Genomic DNA, 20,241 nt, shown 5'->3' with positions numbered 1-20,241 from the left:
CTGCCCTTGGCTCAGGGTGCGTGATCCCGGAGTGCTACGATCAAGTCCCGCATTGGGCTCCCTGTGTGGAGCCTGCTTCTCCCTCTGCCTGTGTCTCTGCCTCTCTCTCTCTGTGTCTCTCATGAATAAATACACAAAATCTTTAAAAAAAAAAAAAAAAAAAAAGACATGTAATAGTCCCAAACTGCAACTACCCAAATGTCCAATACATGCAGCATAATATATTTACCCAGTGGGATGCTTTACAACAATGAGAACATAAGTCTACAACTACATACAAGAGGCCAAACAGGAAAAAAAAAGTACATAAGGTATGATTCCATTTATACAAAGTGCAAAAATAGAGAAAACTAATCTATGCTGGTAGAAGTCAGGGTAGCAGTTCCTTGAGTAGTGATTGCATGACTGCAGGAGGGGGGCCACCTGGAATGCTGATAACACCCAGTTTCTTGATCTTGGTGCTGGGTCAATGGGTGTATTCTCTATGTGAAAATTCATCAAGGTGTTCTCTTACTAATATGTGCATTTTTCTGTATGTGTATTACATTTCAACAAAAACAAGAATAATTGTATATCAAGTGGTGATAGATTATTATTATGGAGAAGAATAAAATATGGAAAGAGCCAGGAAAAGGCCTGTTGTTATTTTAAATAGAGGGTCTCCCTGAGAAGGAGATGCCAAGGCAAGAAGGAGTTTTCAGGCAGAGAAAATGCTAAGTGTAGAGGCCTTGAAACAGGAAAGCCACATGTGAATTCAGCAAAGAGAAGAATAAGTAAGGAGGGCTGTATTAGGAAATGGGGTGGAGAACTGACGGAGAGCAAGATCTTAGAGGTCTTCATAGATCATAGTAGCACTGTGGTGGTTTGTTAATCTGAGTGAACTGGGGAGCCCCCTGGAGGATGCTGAGAAGAGGTGCCATGTGATCTGACATGTCTTATAAGTATTACTCTCCAGGCTATATTAAAAATAGATTTTAGAAGAGCAAGGAAAGAAGCAGGGAGACCAGGTAGGAGGCTGTTACAGTAATTCTGGCAGGAAATGACAGTGACTTGGATCTGCTGGCCATGGAGGTGCTATTTTTAAAGTAGAGCAACCATGATTTCCTGATGAATCAGATGTAGGGTATAAAATAAGAAGCCAAAGATTCTAGGGGGTTTTGTTTTGTTTTGTTTCTTGAGTAACTGGAAGGATGATGTCAGCACTAACAGAGTAGGGGAATACTGTGTAGCTTTTGAGGGGAAGCACAGTTCCATTGAGTATCTATTTTCAACTGGGTAAATTTAGATTCTATACTGAAATGGAATGAAATTGAGAAGACTCGTTTTTACCATCTAAACTTAGCAAGACATTCAAAACAATTTCATCTAGTAAAAATATCAAAACATAGTAATGACTATTGACAAAGCCACGGAGAAACTGGATCCATCATACGTCATTGGTGTGAATGTAAAATGGTGCAAAATAACAGTTCCTCAGTGGTTAAACATATAGTTACCATGGGATCCGGCAATTCCACACCTTGATCTATATACCCCAGAGAAAGGAAAACACACATCCACACAAAAATTTACATATGAATGTTCAGAACAATATTACTTAGAACAGCCCCAAATTGGAAACAACCCAAATGCCCGTCCACTGATGAATGGAGAAATAGTATGTGCTAGAGCCATACAGCAAGACAGTATTCAGCAGTAAAAAGAATGAAGTATGATACATGCTACAATATGGATGGATGAACTTTGAAAACATGTTGAAGGAAAGAAGGCAGTCCACAAGGACTGGATGGTGTATTGTTCACTGGTATGAAGTACACACAATAGGCAAATATATAGAGACAGAATGTTGACCAGTGCTGGAGATACAGGGGTATTGGGGAGGTGTGAGGTTTCCTTTGGGGCAGTGAAAATGCTCAAAATTGATTGTGACAGTGGATTACACACTCCACTTAAAGCCCTGGAGTCATACACTTTTAAATGGATAAGTTGAATTTTATTCAAATTACATCTCAATAAATCTGTCAAAGAAAGGTACTCAGAATAGAAGCAAAAAGACAAATATTTGGGCTGAAAAATCTATACATTTAAATGTGAAAAAAAAGTTAGAATTGAGAATATTTTCCACCAGGTACCTTTGCTCTAATAGGATATTTTTCTCCATTAAAGATACAGTCAGTTGGGGGAACATAGTCCACTGAAGGAATCAGCACTTTGAAACTGATGAATAATAATAATAATAAAACCCCACTGCTTAGGGATCTTCTTTGTTAATCTTTTGTTTTCTATCCTTCATATAAATATATCATGAATATAATGCTTTGTAAAATTAATACAACTGTTCTCAATCAGAATATATCTTCCATTCAGAGCTCTCCCCCAACCCTGTCTTATAGTACTTATTTCCATATTTATTCATTTGAGTTCCTATCTTAGGCCACTTGGACATTTCATTTATATTTGTCTCCAGCTCCACCAACTGTCTCTCTGTGGTCAGGGAAAATGTGTTATGTCCAACTGAACCCCAACACCCAACACGTTGTACAAATACCAGACACATAGAAGACACTTAATACCGGTTCCTTGATTGAAATACATGCCCAAACCCTACTGCCACTCCATCCTTCCAACTATAATCAAAATGGCCTGTTTTGTTTTCTATTTTCATAGGTATCGTGCCCCTGAAGTTTTATTAAGATCTTCGGTTTATAGCTCTCCCATTGATGTATGGGCTGTTGGGAGTATAATGGCTGAACTATATACATTAAGACCACTTTTCCCAGGGACAAGTGAGGTTGATGAAATCTTTAAGATTTGCCAAGTTTTAGGGACTCCCAAAAAAGTGAGTACTCTTGTCCTTAAGTTATAACTTTCGATTATTTATAACTTTTACCTAGCTATCTGATATTTTAATTTTCAAATAGGCTTATGCTTTAATGGTTATTTTTCTTATCCTTTTTTAAAAATTGGGTGGGATCAGAAGCCAAGAATCCCCATAAGACTGAAGAAAAAAGGGTTCTTGCCTTTAATTAAGAACTTACAGATATATTCTCTATATTTAGAATTCTATATATTTAACTTTGGGTTGATGACCAGCTGATGATTATGTAGACATCCTGGCTTAGACTCTTTCCCACTTGCTCTGTGAATCTTCACTGGCATCAACTTTTGAATCCCAGGTGTCCTGGACAATTTCCTCTTGACCTTTCCTTGTTTCTTTTTATATACCTCTGTCATAGATACTTGATTTCTTGAACTGAGTACTTTTCAATTAACTACTGCATTCATCCAGACCTTACTTTCTGATACATACTCAATAGTATATATAATTACATCCTAATTATGTTAGTATGTGCCTTGGACTTAAAACCAGACAAGTAAACATAGTTATTAAAGCTTTATGTAATTTGTTACTTCCTAACTATGTGGAGTTTTAAACACTGGATGCAATGTATAATATAATGAGGGTCTTTGTAATTATCAGCTGCTTTGTATACCACTTGTGCCTATTTACTCAAAGTCACCTGGGTATCGTCTTCAAGATCCAAAAACCAGACAAGAATATTTTGGAATTTATAAAAGTGCTTTCTAACATTTTCCTATCTCTCAGTTCAATATTCTTTATATACTATTTGTAGCACTGAATTGTATATGTGGTCTGGTATTTTATTCTCTGTTTATATGAATCAGCATTAAAATTTTCAACAGTGGTTTTTATATTATTACTATGTTTTAAAATTAATTACTAAAAACTATTTTCTTTTTGCTCTCCTGTCCCACCACTTATATATTCCTTAAACAGAGTGACTGGCCAGAAGGGTACCAGCTTGCATCCTCTATGAACTTCCGTTTTCCGCAGTGTGTTCCTATAAACTTAAAAACTCTTATTCCCAATGCCAGTAATGAAGCTATTCAACTTATGACTGAAATGTTGAATTGGGATCCAAAGAAGCGGCCAACAGCAAGCCAGGTAAGATAAATCCTCCTGATACAGTGTTTTCCTTTTTCTCTTTTTTCTTTCTTTTGAAATTTTTGTAATACCAGGAATACTTTTGTTTACAAAGCAAATCTGTTCTCAACCAGGGTTTTACCAATCTGTAAGTAAGCCTGAAAGTGTGAGGCATCCAATGTGTAATGAATGAATCTCTAATCTATAACATCCCTGGGAGAATTGAGAATACAGCCACTCCAGTGGTTTTCTTGTGGTTCAAATGGGGTAAGGCTGAAAGGAATTAATTTTTCTAATGATAAAAATACAGGCATATGATGGCTAATAAGGAAGAAATTTGTCACTGGTAGTAAAAAGGCATCTCTTCAGTTGTGCAACATAGGAGACTTTCTAAGCTCTCCTATGATTTAGAGGGGAGTTCTTGTTCACTCTACACAACAGTATCAAGTCTCCATAGGACTGAGGACAGTAGGTGGCACCCTTGCCTGGCTCCTTCGTGACCAGCCCTTAGAGCTCTCCAGAAACTCTAGTCTCATAGTTTCAAAGTGCTATGGTTGTCTTTGCAAAGGGCTTAGATTGAAAAAGTCACAATAAGCTTTCTTGTATTCTTATAGTTATCTATATACAAATTCAGTATTAAAACCACCAAAAAATTATTTGGCTTTTTAAAACTTTAACTTGAGAAGTGTTTTCTGAAGGTGAAGTGAAAGAACAAATGGGTGAAAGAATTGTCAAGACAGGTCTGAACAAGAATAGGTCAGTAGAGGACAGTGGTTGGGGCAGACAGCTTGCCCTATCAAATATTACAATAATCTTAAAGTGACAGGATTGCAACAGTGATGGTACTAGCCTAAGAATCTACAGCTCCAATTTGCAGAAGCTGTAAGTCAGCAGCAGGTGAATTGGCGGGGGGCGGGGGGGGGGGGGCAATAAGGAGGAGGACTGTCACTGGCACAATTAGCTAATTATCAGGAAAATGTAAATTTAGGTTATTTCTTACCATACTTTTCAAGTAAATCACAGAAGGTTTAAGTAATAAGAAGGATGAACTAAACTATTAAGAACTAAAGAAAGTATAGGTAAGTATTTAATTGCGAGCCAAGAAATAGATGAGTGTAAAAGTAACAGAAGAGACTACAAAGAAAAAACTCAGGATTTTTTTTTTCATCATGATAAGTGCCCTTCTCAGTCTCCATCACCTGTTTCCCCTATTTCCCCCACACACACCCTGCTCTGGTGACCATCAGTTCATTCACATAAAAATTAAAATCTTTCTCTTATAAAATCTTAAGGTTGGAAGACAAACAGCAATAATTCTTTTTAACAAATGTGACAGTGTATTTTCTAATGTTTCTAAGAATTTGCTAACTTTTGTAATAAAAATATAATACAAGTCTTTAACTCTTACCTAAAAAAGAAAAGTGGGCATGAGACATTAAGAAAAATCACAGAAAAAGAAATAAAAGTTACCAAAAATATTGTTTTAATATGCAGCCTTTGTTCATTTTGGTAAAATGCAAAATAAAAAAAAAATCACCATCACCAAAAGAAAACAGCTGAAAGGCTGTTTACCTAAGTAATGGAAAATAGTTTTGGAATGTAGTATACCAAGAGCATTGAAAACAATCAGTTGGATAAGGATTTATACTCATAAATGTTCAAAGCTTAAAAACTTCCCATTGGAGACATGAACATTTAAAGAATATACATCCTTAATATAGACTACTTTGCCCCAATTAAAAATGGAATTTTTAAAATAACCATTTTCGAGAATTCTCAAGCTCAAGTGCTACATTTAAAAGTAGGCCAGAATATTACTCCTATGATTTTATTAAAAAATATATATGTATATATATTACATGTCTAGAAGTACTAAAAAGCAAAAGCATCAAAATGTGAGCAGTAGTTTTCTCCTGATGTTGGCTCTGGGGTTATTGTAATTTCTTCTTGAGACCTTTCCATACATCCTTATTCTATGCAATGATCAAATATTCCCTGAATAAACAGGAAAAAAATAAATTCTTTCTTAAAGACTCACCTCATCTTGGAAGACAGCAGCTGATATCTCAAAGAGGAAAAATTGTTACAGATAAAGCCTTGAAATTGCGAACCACATTTATAAAGGTTCTAGCTACAAAGTATAGTACATTTTTAATTTAGGAGTATTGACATACTAATTAATATGACTTAATTAAGAATCTGAGTGCTTTCTGTGAGTCAGGTACTGATGTATTTAAATTGCCTGTATTTGTGGAGCTCCACTTAGCAATGTCAGCATAATTAACACAGTCATCAGTTGTGGTAGGGGACATCTCAGAATAAAAACTCTTCCTACCTCTGCCGAAATAGACCTCCCTTCCCTGAACCTCTTTCATGTCCACTATTTCACAGCCCTTCTTTTTAGTGGAAGCAGGAAACCTAGTTAGGGAGAGGGAAAGTTATAGGATCCAGAGCTACTCTGTCCCTCCAAAAACTGCCCTTGGAGACCTGGGAAGTTAACTGTGGATCAAGACTGTGCTCACACAGAGGTGAGTACCACCTTAGGGCAGAACATGAAGGGTAATAGGGCTTCGCTGCCTTCAGGTGCCCTCCCTTCATCACCCCCCACCCCCCACCCCATACACACAAACACGAACAGCAGAACTGGGAGCTTTCCTCCTTAATCCAGACATAGGATTATGGTAAGGGGATCATATCCACAGCTGAGCTGCACAGACATTGTCAGACATTCTCTAGATCAATTTTCATCAACCTTAGCACTCGTGACATTCAGATCAGGTCATTCTTTGTTGTGAGGGCCATCCCGTTATTGTAGGATGTTTAGCAGCATCCCTAGCAGCAACACCTCCTACCCCCACATTGTAACAATAAAAAAATGTCTCCAGAGGGGACAGATCGATCCCACTTGAGAACCACTACTGTAGATGATGTCACCAGACAGTCATCAGGGGCTGTCCCCCCTCCTCTACCCCAACTTCCATGCAAGTAGCAGCAACTGGTTGATCTAGTTAAAACTCAGTGATCATTTTTAAATTATTTTTATATTTTCTTCCCATAAATATCTTCTCTTTGCTGGTATATTGCTATAGTAAGCTCTAACACATCTGCATTTGTAATATCCTGTTTTAGAATTTTTTTTTTTTTATTGCTGGTAGGTATGTAGCTGTCCTTAGGCTAAGAGTAGCCCTGAATTTTCTATAATGTTACAGTTAATTGTTTAAAATGAACTACTACATAGAAGGTTTTTTTTTTTTAAGATTTTTGTTTATTCATTTGAGAGAGAGAGCACTCGAGAGAGCACAAGTCGGGGTGGGGGGTGGGGGGCAGAGGGAGAGGGTAAAGCAGTCTCCCTACTGAACATGGAGCCCAATGTGGGGCTCAATCCCAGGACCCTGGACCATGACCTGAGCCAAAGGCAGACGCTTAACTCACTGAGCCACCCAGGTGCCCCTGTATAAAAGGTTTTCTTAACTCATTTCCTAATGCCTTTGGATGGATTCTAAACCATGATCAATATCTAGCATTTTAGTTTGAATTAGTCACATCAAATTTAGCCAATGTCTAAAAGCTAGATTTTGTTTTCATACAGAATTTTTAAATACAATAGTTGCTTTGCCTAGATGCTATACATGAGTTCTACATTCTTCCTACTGTGTTGTACTTTGTTTTTTAAATTAAATTTATTTCCTAAATCATTATTTCCTGGTTATCTTTTTGAAGGTACCGCATAAGGGGAAAACCTACATAAGGTTATGTTTTTCAAGTCTTTGAAGCTTATTTAGGCTAGTGCTATATGCCAAGCCCGCTTCTAGTCAGTAATTTCTTTGTAATGAATTAAAATGAAACTGTTTCCATTTCTTATTTCCATGCTTTTGTAGGCACTGAAACACCAATATTTTCAAGTTGGTCAAGTATTAGGCCCTTCCTCACATCATCCAGAATTGAAACAATCTTTAAATAAGCAGGTGCAGCCACTAGAATCAAAGCCATCTTTAGTTGATCTAGAATCTAAGCCTCTGCCGGACATAAATGATCAGACTGTCAGACAGCCCCAACCCAAAAACAGCCACCAGCCACTGCAGTCCATCCAGCCACCGCAGAACATGAGCGTCCAGCCAGCGCCAAAGCAGCCGGGTCAACAGAAACGGCCACAAACACTATTTCCAAGTATCGTCAAAACCATGCCAACCGTAAGTAGCCCATAATGACACCGTAGATGCAACAGTTGGTTCAGTTAGGATTTTATTTTCTAGGCATTCCTAAAAATGTTGGGGAAGATATAAAAGATTATTTATGTTAAGGGCCCTGCTTCCTCTGGCAGGAGCTTAGCATGAGATAACCTAAAATTCTACTATGACTTATAAAGAAGAACAGCCAAAATGAATGTGATAAAGTTTGCATGCTACAGACTTGAATATTACTTAGACACAAAAGAACTCAAAGAATTTAATAGAACCTGAGACTCCAAAGAGCCGATCCTAAATCTTAACAGTAATGTTATACTATTTTTAAATACTAAAGAACATGAACAGAATTGGTATTAGGCATAGTATAAGACTTGCTCTTCATACTTCTTTTGTTCAGTTCAGGGGGTTCCTCAGGAGCTGTATTAGCCATCTCCTCAAGATGTTTACACCCAAATGCATCTACATCGTGGGCATTTTAGGACTGAGAGATCTCAAAGAATACTAATTCCTTATCCATTCCTGCCATCCCAATAAAAGCAAGCCCTGCTCCCAATAGCACTAATCATATTCTAACACACTATTAATTACCTGGTTCTCATATGTATTATTTATTATCTGGTTCTTCCTGTAGGATGTAGGCTCTATAAGGTCAGGGGTATTGTTTTCTTTATCAGTCCAGGCCCTGAAGCCAGAATGTTATCTGGCATGTGGTTGAATTCTCACTTTATCTGTTGAACAAATGAATGAATAATTGTCCACACTACATCTAGGAGTCTGTATCATCTAGGGGCATTTCTTTATATATATATAGAGAGAGATTTTATTTATTTATTTGAGAGAGCATGAGAGAGCACAAGCAGGGCAAGTGACAAAGGGAAAGGAGGCCCCCCACTGGTCAGGGAGCCCAACGTGGGGCTTGATCGCATGACCCTGAGATCATGACCTAAGCCGACACTGAAAGTTGGATGCTTAACCAGTTGCACCACCCAGGACCCCCTCTTTGGGACATTTCTGACTATACTGAAATTCTTCCTTATACTGAGCTAAATTCTGATTTTCTGTAGCTTTTAATAAAAGTTGATCACTCTTTGAGAAAGGCAGCCATTCAGATATTTGAAAATAGCCCTTATATTACCTGTCCTTTTCTCTAGGAAGAACATCCCCAGTTCCCTTGAGTGCTCCACACATGACATTATCTCATGTGACTGAGTAATCCTTGGTTCCTGTGTAGGAAAGAGCCTTGAGTCCCCTCACCATCCTGCTTCCCATTTAGAATGAGGCTGCCAGAACTAGAGGCAAACCACGAGCAGGGAGTATAAACGGTGGTTTATATGGTTTATAAAACTATATGTGCACTCATGCTGCCAAAGACTACATTTTTATTTTTGTTTATTTTTGTTGTTGTTTTGTTTTTTGTTTTCTTGGAAGGCACATCAAATGTTAACTTATACTGAGAGGAAAAGAAAAGAAATTAATATTTATTGAGTATCTGCTAAGCGCCATGTATGATGTGAAGGCCTTGTATGCATTCACTAAGTTAAAGTACCCAGTATCCTAGCCCTAAACTTTTAGATAGGTAATAGGTTCCAGAGATGGGACTGAACATTCTGTCAACTAAAATTCCTAAGGCTATTTTCTCACATAACAAGTGCTTCTGGTAAGTCACATAGTCTTTACTTCTTTGGTGTTGTGTATTTGATCTGTAGGATTCCAAAAATTGTAAGACTTTACTTTTACCTCTCAGATTTCTAAAGTATTTCTGTCTTGTCAGTTTAACCATCCTGCCTAGCACGTCAGCAGCTGTGCATTGGTGTAATTGTTCATTTGCCTTTTTCTCCTGTACCTTCATGATGAACAGAATGGCAGTGAGCCCTTGGGCAGGCCACTAGGACTCCTAGATTGACACTGGTCTGCAGTACTCTTGGACGGACAACTGAACAATATACTTCAGTGCTTGGGCTGCTATACCAAAATACCATAGACTCAGTGGCTTTAAGCCAGAAATTTATTCTCTAGATGCTGGGAAGTCCAAGATCAGAATGTGAGCCAATTTGATGCCTTCTCACTTTGTCCTCACCTGGCAGAGAGAGGGAGCAAGCTCTCTAGACTTGGGGTATAAATTGCAGGGTGGGGGACATAACAAATTTTAACATATAAATTTTTGGGGGAAATAAACAGAGTCCGTAACAGCGCTGATCCACCTTTGTTGTCCTTTTGTCACTTCACTGACAGCATCAAACACCCTGTCATCTACTTTATTAATGGCCACATGAACTAAATGTATTCATTGTTTGCTTTTTATAAAAATAAAAAAAAATGATGGCCTGTACAACCTACGCAGATTTTTCCCTATGTGCTCAAAAACTTTACCTGTAAAACTGATTTTAGAATCTTTGCCTTCATCCTGTCCCAAACATATTAAGGTGGATTTTTGCAAAAAATCTTGATAAAAAGTATATTTGCCCCTTTCCAGTCTTCTGAGACATATAAGACTATTTGATATTACTGACATTGATCAGCAGCATTCAGCATCAGCACCCTAAAAAAATAATTCAACCAAAATGAGAGGCTGAAACTCTATAACCTTTGATTAACTCTGCTTATCTGGGACCTTAGTCTCCTTAGTCTAGAGTTCATTCTCCCGCAAACACCATTTCTCTGTCATCTGCCATCACTAAGGTGCCATGGGCACCAAGCAATAGCATATCCATTCCTTAAATATCTTCTTGCCCCAAACATAGCTGTATTTGCTGACCTTGCTCCCAAAATCCCTGGTTTTTCAGTTGCCTTTTGGATTTTTCAGTTTACATGCCCCCAAACTGTCCCAGATAAATTTGAATAAAACCACTGTCTGTGGGATGCCTGGGTGGTTCAGTGGTTGAACCTCTGCCTTCGGCTCAGGGCATGATCCCTGGATCTGGGATTGAGTCCTGCTTCGGGCTCCCTGCATGGAGCCTGCTTCTCCCTCTGCCTGTGTCTCTGCCTCTCTCTCTGTGTGTCTCTCATGAATAAATAAATAAAAATCTTTTTAAAAATTTTTCAACTAATACTTCAGTTCTGTAAGAATCCTGGAAACAGAGAACGTGGAAACTATGATTAAGAAATAAATAAAACCCTAAACAAAAAAACCACTGTCTGTAAAAAAACAAAACTAAACACTGGTCCAAGCCAGGTCATCTTCCTCATTCCTTATTTTTGTTAACAGAGCCACCATCCTGAAATAAACAGGCTGAAACTTTTAAGGTCATCCCTGCCCTTCCTTTTCTGCATCCATCAGGATTCCATTCAGTGACTTATGACAGAAATCTGGCCACTGAGTCTCAAACAATAATGGCTTATTTTCTCACATAACAAGAAGTCAAGTGGTGGGCCAAACCAGAACTGGTGCAGACTGTAGAAGGAACCAGACTGCCTCTGGCTTCCTGTTCTACCACACTTAGCAGGCAGCTCTCATTCCTGTGGCCACAAGATGGCTGCTGCTCCTTTGGTGTTGCTTCGGCATTCCAGAAGAGGGAAGAGCAAAAGCCCCTGGCCTGCTGTGGGAGTCTAGAAATAGCCCTCCTGGAAGTCCCTCTGGTAGACTTATACTGACAATTCATTGGCTAGATCGTGTCACATGGCTACACATAGCTGTGAAGGAGGCTGGGATTTCAGGTATTTTAAGTAAGCATATTGCTGCACTGAACAAAATCTATTAGGAAGACAGGAAGAATAGGTACTGAGTGGGTGCCCAGCAATGTGTACCACACTCTCCTCTGACCTCTGTTTAAGTAGATGCAAAGTCCAGGCCTTTTATTCCTTGTTAAGAGCAAATGTGTTCTTTCCTGAGCATTCCAGCCACTAGGAATCTGTTGCACTTGCCACTGCATGCCAGTATAACTGCAAAGGCCTCCTATTTGAAGAGTCCCGCCTTCCAGAAGGCTGCCTTTAATTCACCACTTCTTAGCTCAAAGACATCCAGTGTTCTTCACTACCCATAGGAGAGCTGCAGCTCGTTAGGCAGACACTGAAAGGCCTTCAGACTCTGGCACTTTTTTTTTTTTTTCAAGTAGGCTCATGCACAGCGTGGAGCCCAAAATGGGGCTCAAACTCACAACCCTGAGATCAAGACCTGAGTTGAGATCATGAGTTGGACATTAACTGACTGGCCACCTAGGTGCCCCTGGCATTCTTCTATTAAAAAAGTCATACTGCATATATTTCCTCTTTCAAACTCTGAAACAACAATAGTAATAACAACCATACCCCCTAACCTTAGTAACTCTTGTTATGTGTTAGGCCCTATCCTAAGGACTTTCAGTGTATTTTACTATTAAATTCAGAAACACTAATTAGAGAAATACTGCATATCTCCATTTGAGGAGGAAGAAACCAAGGCTTTGAGAAGTTAAGTCACTTGCCCAAAGAGAGACAGTCACACATGAAAGTTTTCCAAATTATGTATTAGTGAGGTGTCAATTCTGATCCTAAGTATTCAAGTCTCGCCCCACCCTAAAACCAGAGATCTCTCCTCCCTCTGAACTCCTATCATATTTTTAGCATGTGCTACCTGTTTTTGTTAAGACTTTTCAATATGTAATATGTATCTTCTTACCTTTAGGGAAGACTCCTTGAGAATGGGTACTCGTAGTATCAAATAGAATAGCTTGGGCATAAAAGGCATTCAGCAAATGATTACAGATGATGATGACTGATTTTCCACCACAGAAGCCAAATGGCGCACTGGGTCATAAAAGTGCTAGGAGACGTTGGGGTCAGACTGTGTTCAAGTCTGGAGATAGCTGGGAAGAGTTTGAGGACTGTGATCTTGGAGCCTCCCATTCCAAGAAGCCAAGCATGGGTGTATTTAAAGAAAAGAGGAAAAAAGATTCTCCATTTCGGTAAGATTTCACATTCTAGGAAAATATATTTTTATCATGCATCAGCTTTATATTATTCATTAGATATAAGTCAATGTTAAAAGACAGTAAGTAGCCTAATATTGTTTTCTTCTACATGCTCCAAATCTCTGCACATACTTCTGGGAAAGTAAGAATCTTGACTTCTCACAGTAATGAATCTCAGTATTAATGGCTAAGTGTTGTGGGCGTGTGGGGAGAAGGGTTCTTGTTAAGTTTTTAGTATTCTAGTGAATTATGATCACCATTATTCCCATTTGAAATCCACATGCCTATTTGAAGAAAAGCAAAGCATAATCTACAGAGGTGATAGTTTCCTCTGATGGTGTTCAGATTCACTAATTTGTTTGCATATATTCTACACGTCTTTGATCATTTCCTAAACTTTTTCTGGAAGTTTTAACATCTCCAGCAGTCTCTTTTCTAAGATAAGTCATCATTAGTGCAGTTAACTTTGAAGTAAGGGTGGATTAAATTTTATGAACAAAAGTTTGAGAAAATATTATCTTTTTTTCCTCTTTGGAACAGAAGAAGAGGGAGAAAAATATTAGCAGGAGGCAGGGAATTTTATCTAATAGCTATCTGGCATTTACTTTGGAGCACACATGTCTCTGAAGGTACATGGAAGATTCTGTTAGGACCTATGCTTGGCTAATTCTTAGTCAATAGGTTTCCAGATCCTCAAGTTCCAGAGTTCCTCCTTAAGTATATGAACTTGAGAATAAACGTGCTTAATCCTCCTCCCACTTTATGCGGAGTCACACCTCTCAGCATTTTCAAATCTGGAGTGGCATAAAGGCTCAACAACCTTTGAGATGCTAAACAAGAAAAGTCAGAAGATTGCCACCCCTGGCTCAGAAGGCTTTGTTGTCCTATACATATTTCTCTTAGGGGAAAGGAAACCTCCCATTACAAAGGGGGTATCTTAGCCTGTGTTGGAAAGCATGGGGATTCAAAATCCCCAAAGCACCAGAGCCTAATGATGCTTATTCTTTTAAATGTACTAGAAAGTTCTGTGAAACTGATTTTTTTTTTCAAAACCCAGGAATATACATTGTACATAATTTCTTGAAGATTCACTGTTTTCTGGAATAAAGTAGTTAAAACTTAATTTATCAAGTCATACCATGAAATACTCCCAATTATAGTTAATCTTCATATTTCATCTTGTAAATTATTTACTGTTTTCTATTGACTATTAAGAAACAAGAAATAAAACAATGTAACCCATGATTTAAAAAATTATAAATGTCAACTTTAAGATATGTAAGAGCTACATACTTGCTTTTTTAAAAAAAGATAATTCTGGGGATCCCTGGGTGGCGCAGCGGTTTGGCGCCTGCCTTTGGCCCAGGGCGCGATCCTGGAGACCCGGGATCGAATCCCACATCGGGCTCCCGGTGCATGGAGCCTGCTTCTCCCTCTGCCTGTGTCTCTGCCTCTCTCTCTCTCTGTAACTATCATAAATAAAAAAAAAAAAAAAAGATAATTCTTTGCATCTGCATTGGTGTACTATGTATGTAGATGACTTGAAAACTATTTTTTTAAACCCATGTCATTCTAATTCCAGCTGAATTTAATCATATGTTTTAGGTTGGAGATTTTGAATCAAAATCTATAGTTAAAATTAAGTTTGTAGTCCATATACTTAATTCTGGCAAGGGAACAATTGGTAAATTTCTTCAATATCAATTATTCCTTTTCTCTTGAAATTCTTTAGGAAAACTATATGTTAATGAATTCTTAATGTATATTTCTCCCCCCCCCTTTTTTAGTATCTTCAAATGACTTTATACAAGTTAAACATATAATAATAATAATTATTAATATACTCCTATTAAAGTGCCTACCTAAGTTTTAATTTGTAATCTTCATAATCTAGTAAAAATAGCTGTAGAACAGAATACTGAGAGGTTGGCTAAATAGGTTGCCTAAAGTCAGATGAAGCCTAATTCAAAACTATCTAGATCTCTTCCTCTCTTCTGTTCCACACTATTTCTTGAGCAATAGGAGCTCACGTACTTGGTGAACTGAATGCACGTTGCTATTCTCTGCTCAGTTTCTCAGGCAGCCTAGGTTGCTTTGTAAGAATACAACAGACCAAATACTAAAGGGTAAAGCTTTCACTTATTAGGTTGTCTTGTTTTTTAGCGAACAAAAGCAAGATGTTTACACTTGTATGTGTGCCCAGTAGACCATTTGCTAAATACCTAGATGGTGTTAAGCAAAGGTCTGACAGGATGTAGTCTGTCTTCATCCCATCAAATGTATAGCTGTGGAAATACAACCTTCAAGTCAGTGTAACACAAGAACAGAGTGTGTATTAAGTTCTGCTAATGAAGGAGCTGTAAGGAGCTCAAGAGTTCTGTTTATGGGCAGATCACTTTGAGGAGGAGAGCAGAGTCTTTTTGGAATGAGCAGTTTGGAAAATGGGTAGGATTTCAGCAGTTGGTAGGACTGCAGTGGGCTGAGGGAAAGGGAAAGAAGCCAGAATGGGTGGGGCTGTTTATAACAAAAGAGTCCCACCTGCATCTAGGGCTCTCCCAGAGTGGGTTGGGGTAGCCAGAAGTTCAAAGGGCTGACCAAGTCAGTGTTGGTCTCTGATGGGATCCGGGCAACCTTACTGATCAGACATTACTTTTGTAGACAGGTGGAGGTGGCTAGAATTGTCCTCCCTTTCAACATGTCATCTTCCCCCCTGTTGTAAATCCACAATTATAGCAGTGGTGGGAAAGCTACAGACCTTAATACACATGCAATTTGCTGCTCAGTTATAAAGCTTTCTGTCACATAATGTCTAGTACTAAAAATGATTCTATGGACGCCCCAATATCTGTTGGGGGAGAAGTTGCCATTTAGTGTCCCCTATCAGCAAAAGGACTCTGATGGAAACCAGTTAAGTGAGGTGACCTTGCCCTTGAAAAGACCGGTAGGGGGTGTGGGAATACAGTAGCTGTCATCTTCACATTTCTCACCTTGTAATGCTGCCTTATGTTGACTTTGAAGGCTTCCAGAGTCGGTACCCTCAGGCTCTTATCACTCAGCAGGGGAAAACAAGAGCTTCCCTGCTGCTATTTCCCTAAAATCTGATTCTGAACTGTCAACTGCCTCCACAGCTAAACAGTACTACTTGAAGCAATCAAGATACCTTCCAGGTAAGCAGAGAAAATAAAATGTTTACTGCCAAACTAGAATAGAGGTCAGGCTCCAGTGTCTTGGAATCTTTGCAGGAAGGGCACTAGTAAGATAAAAAGTATAATCACAGTGCTCTTTGCTGGCTCAGCCTTGTCAGTACTTGTTCCCAAGTACTTTTCTAGGTCTCCTGCCTCTGAAGTCTGCTCAAGAAATGACTAGTCAAAAATCAAAGTGAAAACAGGCTTCAAAAACCACCACTCTCTCCCACCAAAGGTATGCCTTTAGGAAGTGCTAAATTTTACTAAAATAATTCTGCACCCCCATTACCCCATTTCATAAAATGTGAGATTTTACACTGTTTCCTTAATGATCTAGATTATGTTTTTGAAAGATCATTGTGGGTAGAACATACTAGGCACTCAAGAGAGGCAAGGACGCTGGTCAAGAGATCATTGCAGATGTCCAGATAGAGAGGGTAATGGCTTGCTCCAGAGTGATAAACGTGGAGACAGAAATGGGTAAAATCTCAGTGTATTTCAATAATAGAAAGATAGGACTTCCTGATAGATCAGCATGCTGGTAAAGAATGGAAGGAATTGGTTGGCTTCTGGGTTTTTGACCTGGTGACTGGGGGGATGATGGTGACTTTAACTGAGAAAGGGAAGATTAGGAGAGGACAGGAGGTATAGAGATAGAGAATCGGGAGTTGAGTTTGGGATGCCTAGCAAATGTCTACATTGACCTAAGACAACTGAATATATGAACCTGGAGTGGAGGAGAAAGATCTAGACGTTAGGGATTTTATGATGTTTCTGCAAGTAGCATTTTCTCCTCAAAATCCACTCTAAAAGGAAAAGTTTAAATTCAGTGAAGTCTAAAAGTCAATTTTTAAGTGACTGTGTATCTATACAAATATATCTTTAGTCCAAAGAGGGAGAGGTGAAGTTTTTCTTTTGTGGGCGTGGCCTTTTACAGCTTTCTGAATGTAGTAAACAGGCCACTGGGGTCATGTGAGGAAGTCTCCAGAAGCAAGCCATGGTTTTCACTTCCTAGGAGCTTGCTTGGGAAGGAGTGGTTAGGAAGACAAGAGACAAAGTTGAAACTGGACTGTTAGCAAGAAATTGCTGCATTAACATTTTTCTATATACCTTTTAATCAACTATATAAATTTCAGCTCTAGGAATCACCCAGTAAGAATTACACTCCTATTATCAATAATTGAAAGGAAAAAATGAAGTTACAGAAGGGTTCTAGGAGTGAATGGGATAGAAAACAGAAGACACAGGAGGTGTACAGGTTTAGCCACACGTGTTGAATAAGTTGAAATAAACTTTGGGCGAGCAAAGCCAGGGTTTTGGACTACAGTTCTCTGTTGAGTAGTAGGAAGGAACATACTGTCCTATCCAAGGGAAATTGAAGAGATTGGCATCAGATTATCCAGGAAGGAACTAAAAATAAATACGTAACCTGGGTATTTGGAGATCTGTGGATTCAGTGTTTTGTTTTGGGCCTTTATAGAAGAGGTGACCCAGCTGGTCCTTAATGAATGAGCAGCAGCATGTCTCCATGCAAAAGGAGGGGAGGACATTGTGGAACCCATGGATAGAATACACATTCATTTTCTGATTCATTCATTTTATTCATTCACTCAGTAATATATATTAAGCACTTAATATGTGCCAAGTACTTAATGATCTAGGCATTGAGATATGTAATAGCACTGAACAAGACACACAAGGTCCCTGCTCTCCAGCAGCTTATGTTCTAGTGGAGAGAGAAAAAGCAAATTCACAAGTGGTGATGACTGTTGTGGAAGGAGAGAAATGACCTGGAATAGGACTATGGGGTGTACTTCTCAATCCCCTAACCTTTGACCTGATACCAGGAAGGAGAAGAGAAGGCAATCAAGAGGAGAGCTGAGAAAAATGTTTTAGGCAGAGGGAATGACACTGGCTTGAGAAGTAGATCAACAGGCTGCATATTTGGAGCTGCAGAGGGGGGAGTAGTGAGAGGGGAAGGAGGGAGAAAGCCAGCAGCACCTTGAGGGCAAGGGAAAGGAATTTGGGGTTTGTTCCAGGTCCAAATGGAGGCCTTTGAAGGCACCTCAGGAGTGAGTGACACACGACACGTGTTTTATTAAAAAGACTCTGTGTAAAGGATGCATAGCAGCAGGACAAGGCTAGAAGCAGGGAGGCCAGCTGGAAGCTACTGCAAGTCCTCCAGGGAAAAGATGATGATGATCTAAAGGGAGCTGGGCTCTTAACAGATTTCAGAAATGGATGTGCTGATGGATAGTGGTAGAAAATAAGGGAAAAGAGAGTTTGGAGCTTGAATCCAAGGTGGATGGTGGTGCCGTGCTCTGGGATGGGGAAGACTGAGGAGGAACAGGATTGGTGGGAAACAGGTGGTCAGTCCTGTGTGTGGGCTGTTGTATTTGAGATGCTTGTGAAACATGTGAGCATGGAGAGGCCACGCGGGCGGTGGGAGGGAAGAGCCAGGAAGCTGGAGGGGACCTGGGCCAAGGAGAACAGATGGAGGAGTCCTCAGCAACTCCTAGACAATATTTAAGTCCATGGATGGAAGAGGATCATCTACAGAGGGATTGTGAGTAGGAACCACCACGGCAGTGGTAGAGGAGGAGGAGGAGCTAAGAAAGAGGAAAGGAAGGAGCCAAGCTGATGAGGGGGAAACCAGGCACAGGTGGTTCCCAGAGGCCAGGAGGGGAGAGCTGACCTGAATGAGTTTGCTGCTGTGGTTTTAAGAAGGGAGAGAAATGCCTGATAAAATGTGACAGTGAGAGAGGTCCCTGATGACCCTGGGCAGCGGTGTTAGTCTGTAATGGTGAGGGAGAACCAGGCTGGAGTGGTGGGAGAATGGTGAGAAGTGAGAAATTAGTGACTCAAAAGGCAGACTCCTGTTTGGAGATGTTCTGCTGTGAAGAGGAGCTCAGAAATGGAGCTGTCCTGGAGCAGGCTCAGGGAGCGCTTCCCTGGTGGATTCCGGGTCTTTGGAGCTCGTCTACACCGGGACAGGAATGACTGCTTACGGAGGGATGGATTAGTGAGGAAGAGGAGGGGAATGCATGAGGGGCTGAAGTCCTTAGGAAAGTGAGAAGAGTTGGAATTAAGACCATAAAAGACGGGGGACACTTTTGAAAGCAACAAAGATACTTGCCTTGTAATCTCTCTCTAGATACCTGTGGGCTTGTGAATGGTGGTGTTGATACCATGAGGGAGTTCTGATCTGACTGCAGAAGCAGGGATGTAGCAAAGTTCCCAGAACAGGAATTCATGGGGGATACTTTTCCCTGTTTTTTTAAAAAAGTAGCAAATAGGTTTTTTCTTATCTGTACAGGGGAGCCCTCTGGTGGTGGGAAAGGGAACTGTAAATTTTTGTTAGGATAAAGGGATCCAAGGCACCCTGTTTTCCTATTTCTGCTCCCGAATTTGGTTTTCTGGGACATATTTTAGGGTATCCAAGACTGGTCTGGTCATTTCCTTTTTAATGAGAGAGATCTAACAGATTCTGCAAATTACTGTGGGTCAGGAGCATGGCTGTGATTGAAACTTAATAAAGACTTGAAATTAGAATTGCATGAAATCTAAACTTGAGCCCTCCTGTTCCCTTGTTGGCATTTTTTGTCTTGAGGATGCCCCTCTGGAGCTGGTGAAATTTGGAACTAGAATTGAGCTCATTTCAGTCACCTGGACAAACATTTATTGAGCACTTGTCATGAGCTAGTGACTACAGAGGATAGAAGCTGTAAGAAGTGATCCTTGACATTTGTGATCCAAAGTTATTTTTGTAACTGAGTATCTTCAGGAATAAAAAAAAAAAAATAGCATTTTGGCCCCCCCCCCCCTTTTTTTTTTTTACATAAAGCCAATCATAAAAGGTCTTTTTAAGCATCAACCTTTAGGATCATGGGAGCTCTAGAAATGTACCATATACTTTCAGGGCAGCATGACATTATACTACAAGAATTGGCAGATCTGTGACACTGGCCGGGAGAGACATGCAAGAGTCATAGTTATTGACCTGCTACTGGCCGGCTATGTACTGGAGCAAGACTTTG

At 39.6% G+C, this 20,241-nt stretch overlaps 1 protein-coding gene across 7 annotated transcripts in view; it reads left to right on the top strand.

Moving 5' to 3' along the window:
• Positions 1–20,241, top strand: part of MAK (male germ cell associated kinase) — a 62,351-nt gene that overhangs the window by 24,351 nt on the left and 17,759 nt on the right. For all 7 annotated transcript variants that reach the window (XR_007408469.1, XM_035710489.2, XM_035710493.2 and 4 more), the window contains exons 7-11: positions 2,668–2,839; positions 3,800–3,967; positions 7,825–8,136; positions 12,841–13,013; positions 16,038–16,186. Coding sequence is in view for 6 of the 7 variants with exons in the window: in XM_035710489.2 (XP_035566382.1) it covers positions 2,668–2,839; positions 3,800–3,967; positions 7,825–8,136; positions 12,841–13,013; positions 16,038–16,186 (974 nt within the window). In the remaining variant the exon portion in view is untranslated. The remainder of the gene's footprint in view (positions 1–2,667; positions 2,840–3,799; positions 3,968–7,824; positions 8,137–12,840; positions 13,014–16,037; positions 16,187–20,241) is intronic.

Source organism: Canis lupus, chromosome 35 (assembly GCF_003254725.2).
Source record: "Canis lupus dingo isolate Sandy chromosome 35, ASM325472v2, whole genome shotgun sequence".
Classification (NCBI taxonomy): domain Eukaryota; kingdom Metazoa; phylum Chordata; class Mammalia; order Carnivora; family Canidae; genus Canis; species Canis lupus.
The sequence above is the reverse complement of the archived record's forward strand: the minus strand, read 5'-3'. Positions and strand labels throughout refer to the sequence as shown.